This window comes from Helianthus annuus, chromosome 9 (assembly GCF_002127325.2).
Source record: "Helianthus annuus cultivar XRQ/B chromosome 9, HanXRQr2.0-SUNRISE, whole genome shotgun sequence".
In the NCBI taxonomy this organism is placed as follows: Eukaryota; Viridiplantae; Streptophyta; class Magnoliopsida; order Asterales; family Asteraceae; genus Helianthus; species Helianthus annuus.
The window spans coordinates 159821517-159830247 of NC_035441.2; the positions used below are offsets into that span (position 1 = coordinate 159821517).

General features: G+C 37.4%; 1 protein-coding gene across 1 annotated transcript; it reads right to left on the reverse strand.

Moving 5' to 3' along the window:
* Positions 1 to 958: 958 nt before the first annotated feature.
* On the reverse strand, positions 959 to 3122 carry LOC110879248 (inactive LRR receptor-like serine/threonine-protein kinase BIR2). The gene has a single exon (XM_022127671.2). The coding sequence runs from the start codon at positions 2974 to 2976 to the stop codon at positions 1192 to 1194; it is 1785 nt and encodes a 594-aa protein (XP_021983363.1). The 5' UTR covers positions 2977 to 3122; the 3' UTR covers positions 959 to 1191.
* Positions 3123 to 8731: the final 5609 nt, after the last annotated feature.

The window sequence follows — 8731 nt, forward strand, 5'->3', positions numbered from 1 at the left end:
CTGTAAATTCTTACAAAATCGTATGTCTGACGGAAATGATCCAACGAGCCCTAGGTCATGAAGAGTGAGCGATAAAACACGATCTTCCTGGTCGTTCCAACAGCCTACGAAATCAAAAGCGCAGATGAAGCCTGCGGTATGGTTGTTGAACTTGAAGTTCCAGAAGCGAAGATTTGATTCTGGATCTTGAAGCGAGTTATGCATGCCTCGCAAACACGTTGCGTCATCCGTGGAGGTGACGGAGGAAAACGGGGTACAGAAGAAAACGGCAAGCGTGATCAGTATCACATAATCGAAAATACCTCTGCAACAAGCCATTGATCTAGGTATGTTACTACTTAATAGTTAGCGGGAGAAGTATAAGTTGAGAAGAAAATTGAATTTTCCACAAGTTGTGTTCCATTTCTTCTATTGACTGTAGAGGTTGTGTACAAGTTGTGATCTTGTAGATAATGTCAACTTCCGTCTCAAATCCTTCCACTTCAAATGAAAATGATACAACTTTAAATTTTCAGAGACTTTAAAATCTTCAACTTTTGATCCAAACAATTCAAAATACAAAATACAAAATGCTAAAATGGGAATCATAGATAGTAATATTATTTGGAAAGAGAGGTAAAACTTTGATTTTAACTCCTTTTCTTTTACTCAATATGGGAATCATAGTTCCAACGATAGTAATATTATTTGGGGTGATATGAATGAACAACTGTGCTTCCCTCTTATTATATATAGTTTATTTAATTTTAATTTTCTAACAAAGAACAACAGCCATACACACACATTGAATCCCACCTATAGCAAATTTAATTTAAATTTTCTAATGAAAAGGATAAAGTAATTCCCTCTCATCTGGCTAGTTTTTTTAACATAGATTAGCGTTATACAAATGCAATACAAAGTTGCAAACAAGAGACCAAAAGTTAAACAATGTAGCACCTACCAAATTAAAATGATACAACATTAAATTTTCAGACACAAAATTATATTATAATATTATACAAACAATTAAAAAAAACCTTCAAAAGCCCTTGAAAATAAGCTGGAATACTACGTGTAATATATTTGACAAGCATCAAATGAATAGAGGTGAAATAGATAACATAGGATCTACAATAAACATACATCATCAGTAATAATCAATGGAGATATTTGTCACAAGTCAGACCATGTTGGAAACATGATCTTGGCTCAAAACACACCATTCTGGGTGTCAAAAAGAAGTGGAAATTCATCATGATCTTCAGATAAACCTAGTTCTTGTGCCATACTGTTCAACGCTTCATAAACCTCGTACATTGACCATCTAGCCTTGGCCTTGGTAACACAATTACCTGCAATTTTCATAAATTCAACGATTTTTTCATCATCACCTTTGCCTCGAATGTTCTTATCTATAGCGGTTTTGATCTGCCCTGCACCTGATAATTGACTCACCCAATCCACTAAATTACCCTTATACCCCTCTTCGGCGATGGCTACATTTGTAGGTTTCTGGCCGGTGGCTAGTTCCAGAAGCACGACCCCAAAACCATAAGTATCGCCTTTTAAAGAAGCAACCATGGTGGTCGAGTACTCCGGAGCCACATAACCGAACTCACCCAATTCCCCGTTAAAAAAGCTACTCTCGTTTGCATAGTTATCGGAAGAAGTCATGAGCCTAGCCAAACCAACATCAACTATCCGAGCATCATAATCTTCATCAACGAATATAGCGTTTGAGCTAACGTTTTGATGCAAGATTGCAGGCCGACAGCCATGGTGAAGCCACGCAAGTCCTCTGGCTGCCCCTAGACCAATCTTAAACCTCGTGGGCCAATCCAACAAGCTCGACTGCTTAGCCAACAAAGAAGACAAAGTTCCATTCGACATGTACTTGTAAACCAAAAGCTTTTCATCTTCCACTATACAGTACCCCAACAAAGGTGTCAAATTAGGGTGTCTTAAATGACCCAACGCGTTCATCTCAGCTTGAAACATCCTCTCATTAAGCTTACACGTGCTAAGCCGCTTAATCGCAATAGCAGAACCATCTCTAAGTACAGCTTTATACGTCGTCCCACTTCCCGTCGAAACTATAACACTCTCCTTACTAAAATTATTAGTCGCGATCATCAAATCCACCAGCCTAACCTTCACAAGCGGCTTCTGAAACAACGTCACCTGCACAAGCTTATGCGACCTCAACACATCACCCCACCCACTCCCCTCATCCTCACCAACAACCCCACTCCGCCTCCTCTTCGACCGCATAAAACACCACCACCACAACCCAAACCCTATCAACAACGACGCCGCAGCCCCAAACACACCAGCAGCAATAATAATAGCCAAATTCTTATTACTCAAACCACCACAGCTACCAACCGGCTTGCCACAAAGCCCTCGGTTTCCGTCAAAACCATCCGAATCAAATTTCGACAAACTTTCCGGAATCGGACCGGATAAATCATTATTCGCAACTGAAATTTTACTTAACCTAGCTAAATTGCTAAACTGAACCGGTATACTACCGGTTAACTGATTATCCGATAGAATAATAGTATTCAAAAACGAACAATTGCCTAAACCTGCCGGAATTTCACCGGTGAATTGATTACCAGACAGGTCTAAATGAACTAAATAAGGCAACCATGTACAAAGTTCGTTAGGTATAGATCCAGTAATATTATTACCGGACAGATCTAGCTTCTGTAAGTTTTGACAAAAGCGTACGTCAGACGGAAACGTTCCGACGAGGCCTAGGTCACGAGGAACGAGCTCGAGAACACGATTCTCCTGATCGTTCCAGCAGCGGATGAAATCGAAGGTGCAGATGAAGCCTGCGGTGTGGTTGTTGAAGTTCCATGAGTGAAGGTTTGAGTTTGGATCACGAAGCGAGCGGTGGACGCCGCGTAGACAGGTGGCGTCATCGGCGGTGGTTGGAGAGAGGATGCATGTGAGCGTGATGAGGATGACGATGTTGTGAGAAGGCATTTGTTGATTTAGGGTTTTTGGTGATCGGAATTGGGGTGAGTTGGTGATGGTGTGTGATTAGTGGGAGGAGGATAAGGGGGATGTGAACATTGACTTTTTAGGTACGAGGGTAAGTTTGACTGGAGAATTAGGCATTTGGAAGTTGGAACGTCTACTTTTTATTAAGTAATATAAAGTGGTCAGTTTTTCAATGTGTGATATTTAATTATTGTTTGAGAGTTTTTTAATCTTTGAATTTTGGGGTCACTTGTTTTGTCGTTTTATTATAAGGGTGAGAGGGGCATTCCCCTCTTAGGGGAGTCCCCTCTCTTACGTACGGTCAATCAACACGCGCCACGTCAACTTCCCTTTTAAACTTCCCTCACACCCTCAATTTGATGGCGGCACTCCTCTCTTAGGGGACTTGCTTTTTTATTCAAAAAGAAAAAAAAAGAAAATAATTTGATTGGTTGAAAAGCTTGTGGGCCACCCTCTCCCTCTCTCCCTTCACGCGGTAACCTCTCACCGATGCCATTCACCGAATTGGGTCACCGCAGGGATGGCGGCGGTGTTCCCGCTAGGGGAATTGGGTCACCGAAGCCACTCCCCGCTGGTGCCCCGTATACCCTAAAAAATTCAAATTTGTGTAACTCTTAAGGTGAGGGTATCACATGGCGGATCTAGGTAGAGCCTTTATTGACGGGCGCACCTTCGAAAAAAATAGTGTAATTTATAGAGTTAAATAGCGATCGTACCTGTTAAAAAATTTGGTTAAACCTCTTGTTCGTACCCTTTGAAAATATTTTATGTATCCATCACTGGTATCATGTATCGCTCACAGTCGTTGAATGGCACATCAGCTCTTCATATGTATGGAAACACTCCATGAATGTGAGATCGTATTTATTTATAGTGCCTTTTAGACCACCCGTAGTGGTTTAGAAAAATAATGCCCCTACCATGGGGCATTATCCGACACGTGTCATCCCAGTCAGCATGGGGCGTTATTGCAAAAGTGGCGTAGTGGGAATAATGTCTGATAATGCCTCTTCCAATCATTAAACAAAAAAAAACAAACTATTTTCTCATTGGTGGGTCAAACCCAGTCAAACCTTCCTTCTTCCAATTTAGGCATTTTAATTATAATGCCAAAGCAATTTTTTTTCAAAAATAATGCCCCATAATGCCCTATGTAATGGGGGAGTGGGCGTTTTTTTTTTTGAAAATAATGCCCCCATAATGCCCCATAATGCCTCACTACACATGGTCTTAGAGTTTTAGGTTTTTCGCCATTTTTGCCACATGGTCACAAATCACAATAACCATGCTTGCTATATGGGCTTTCTAGAGTCTGCGAAAGCGATGACCCGCTTTTTCTTTTATTTTTAAAATTACGTTAGAAACTTGTATGTTACATGCACTGAATAAATATAATTTTATATACTAAGTAATAAAATATTACATTTTTAAAAACTCGTACATTACAAAATTGAATAAACTCATCTATTACATGGTTTGAATACAAATAATGTAATCAATTAACACACATAGTCATCGGTATATGTTTTTGAAAAAATGAACTTTGATGTATTATATACTTGTTATAACATTTTACTTTGTTTTATTTATTTATTATTAAGTTAGAAACTTGTGTATTACATAAGTTATAACATTTTACTTTATTTTTATTTTATTTATTTATTAATAGGTTATAAACTTGAGTGTTACACGTGGTTGAATAAATTTAATATTAAATAGTTATTAATAAGCAGAAAAACAAAAGAAATATTCATATATAACAAATAAGCAAAAAAATGAAAATAATATAATTATACAGCAATAATAATTGAAATTATTATTAATAAATAACCTGTTATACTAAACAATATATTGATTGACAAACGATCCATTTGTATTTGTTATGTGGATATATTATATATCAACTAATATCTAATCTAATTTATTATATGGATATATTATTTAGATGTTTCTTAGCTAAAAGAACATACAAAAGTATGTAAGAATAATATATGTCATGGAAATAAGTGAGGGTGATAGGAATTAAAAAACGGTTAAGAATAATGAAAAATCGAACGTATTAATCTTTTATTTATATAATTTAAAGATATTTTTATTATATAGTATAGATATAGATTTGATGTGCCAAATAATGTCGAGTTTTGTGGAGGTATGCTCTAAATATCGAGTAAGCTATATTAGTTCTCAATCAAAATCTAAAAGTATATATATTTTCTTAAAAAAAAGTATCCAATATTAGGTATTTGAATTGATAATTTAAAACATATATTAGTTGGTATCTAAAGTCTTACTCCTAAAACCTCTGATAGTTTAAAATATATATTAGTTGGTATCTAAAGTCCTATTCCTAAAAGGCTAAAACCTCTTAATTGACTATCTTGCTCTATTAGGTGTTACGTTTTTAACACTTAAAGTTCATGACGAATTTTCTTTTCTAGATTAAATACAAATATTTTATTTTAATTACTGTTTTTAATTTGGGTGCAAAACTTATTATATGTAACAATAAAAAAACCTAATGATGTTTCCTTCTCGGAAGACCTCAGGAGGAGGAGTGGTAGGAAGACCAGGGGTCGAAACCGAAATTGGAGACAAGAGGAAGACGACACATTCAACCAACTACACGATACATGTACCAAACTTATACTACACTTTTAGGCATATAAAGACGTTTACGAGACCTATACTACGCGATAAATTTTTAAGAATGTGTTTAGTTTAAAAATAAATATTTTTTGTAGAAAACTTTGTCAAAACTATAGATAATTGTATAAAAAAGTTGTAAATAAAAAATACACCTTCAATACATTTCGTATAGTCCTATGCGGGTAGTATAGAGGTCTATACGCTTAGTATAGGCTTATACGAGGAGTATAGAGGCCCATACGAGAAGAAAAAGCTATACAACCCTTATAGCTCTATACGACTTGTGTAACTGATGCGGGCCCAAGTGTGGAGGAGCGGGTCATCTTGTATTTGGAGACCCAAAATCGTGTAACAAAAGGGGCTTCACTAAAATGACTCTAACTTGGGCTACGGGGGTCCATTTTGGGCGTGTGACCAGGCGAAACAATCGTGAGAACGAGCTCCATCTTGCTGCAAATGCCTACAGCGGTTTGGGTCATCGTTCGGGCCTAAAAACACTTATTTCTTTGAGTTATTCATCTTTTTATGTTTTTTCGGTGTTTTATGTATTTTGTTTTTTGGGCTTGTGTCTGGCTCAAGGCCTTTTGTGGCCCATTTCGAATTTCTGTCTTTATTTATATGTTTCTCTTGTAAGTTGGATGGTCAGACAACAACTTTGAATTTACTCAATTTTCACTTCAAATTATGTGCCCTTTGGATTGAATTTTGGGGGTTCGAGGAAGAACAACACGGGTATTCACAGAATCAACGTGTTTTGTTCTTCGTTATCGTAACACACGCAACATCAGTAACTCTATACGAGTCGTATTAAAAGTGTCAAAATAAAAGGAAGGGTTTTTCAATAAAACGACCCTTTTTAAATATTAATAATTTTGTTTTTGTTTATTGTAAAAGTCTTAAATAATAAAACTACCCAGATGTCAAATAATATAATAGCAAACTACAAATACACAAAACAATTTTACTATTAAGCCGGAGGGTATGGGGGCGCCACCAAGGCCACCCCATCCTCTGTGGCGCCGGTGGGGCTCCATCACCCATACCGCCATTTTTAGGGGGGGCGCCAAGATGGTAACGGAAGAAAGGGGGCTCCATCGATTCTGATTGGCTTTAAAGGGGGGCGCTATAGAGCCCCTAGCCACACCCTCCACACCTTTTAAGTTAAAGGATGGGGCTTTAAAGCCCTTGTGTGATGTGGCGGCGACGTGACGGGGAGATGACGATAATAAAGCCCCTACCACATGTCACGGCCCCCGACCCGGTTTGACCCGTTTCAGGAGCCGCGGGACAGAAATCCCGTGATATTTATTTAGTTGAGTTTAACAGCGGAAGTTTATTATCAGGATCGTTGTAAAGCTAAATTTTCCCGATTATTTTATTTCACAATTCGGGATAAAATCCCGGTAATTTACAATAACATGATTTTACTGATAAATCTTTATTTTTAGAAAACATATTTCTCTATTTTATAATGAGCCACTTTCTTAAGCTTGAAATGCTCCCCAGCACTTTTCCTGAATTACAATAGATCACCTGAAACATGTTTGAAAAAAAAGTTTTGTCAGCGGGAAATACTGAGTGAATCATTCAGTTTACTGAAATGACTCGTTTATTATAATTTACAGTATTAAGAGTTTTTACATATGTTTCTGATATCTACCAAATACCCACAGTATTTGTCACTCGACCGGATCTGTGACTGTGCTCATATCACCATTGGCTGCCCCAATGAATGACGTATATCACTTAATTTTAGGTTCGCCCACCTAATGTGATTAAAACAGTAGTAATGTGCACAATACCCCACATACTGGCTGTAATTTGGTGATTACATAAACTTAATCACTGTAATTTATAATTCTGAAAATAATTTGGAGTATTGTAAAACAATTGATAAAAAGAGAATGACTCACATTGCAGATTTAACACGGACAGAATATGGTTTAGCCTTGTTAACCTAATTTAAATAATAATGCACACAAAACCGGGTTAGTGATCAATACAGCAGTTACGATAACTCACGAGATCAAATTCTCACAACGAACGACAAAGTGCAATACTTAAACATCCATCGATTTAACGACGAACGACAAAGTATAACCCTATGTGGGCGGCACTTAAACATCCATTGGATATATTGATCAGTCAGAAAATGAATCGTAATAGCGATCGAGTGATTACCCTGTTTTGCGGCAGCAATTCGATATTAGTATACTATGGACTGTTTCTGCTTATAACTCGACGTCTACAAAGAATTCTTACGTCGTTTTCAACACAGAAAGCAATTGCCAATGTCTGCTATTTATAGTGATTTTTGGACAGGCTTACGGACCGTATGGCTTTTCCCCTTACGGTCCGTAAGGGGTGCAGTCTAATTACATAGGCTAGCTGGGTTCGGGACTAGCTTGCATGACTCACTATTAAATTGAAATTCAATCTGGACAACGTAATATTGTGGATAAATATCACTAGGGTTTATCCCCCCTGAGTTTTATGGGCCCTGATCCTAATTCTGATTGTTCTGAAAATTTTAGGGTTAGTGCAGAATTACTTGGGTGTCTCAATTAGGGTTTTCTTATCGCCTAATTATCATCCTAATTATGGATTTTAATAAGAGTTATTACATCCTCCCCACCTTAAGAAAATCTCGTCCTCGAGATTCACTGAAATAGATGAGGGTATTTCCGCTTCATTTCTGTCTCTAGTTCCCAAGTATATTCTGGTCCCCTTTTTGAATTCCATTTGACTTTTACCAGTACTAGTCGCTTGTGTTTGAGAAACTTGACCTTCCGGTCTTCTATTTGTAAGGGTTTCTCTATGAATTTCAGCTTTTCATTTACCTCCACATCTTGAAGAGATACTACCAGGGATTCGTCTGATAGACATTTCTTGAGATTGGATACATGAAATACATCATGTACTCCAGCTAGTTCTTCTGGTAGTTGTAAGCGATAAGCTACTGGTCCTATTCGTTGGATCACTGGGAATGGTCCAATATATCTTGGACTCAGTTTTCCTTTCTTACCGAATCGTACTACTCCTTTCCAAGGAGATACTTTCAAAAGTACTTTGTCTCCTATCTGGAATTCTA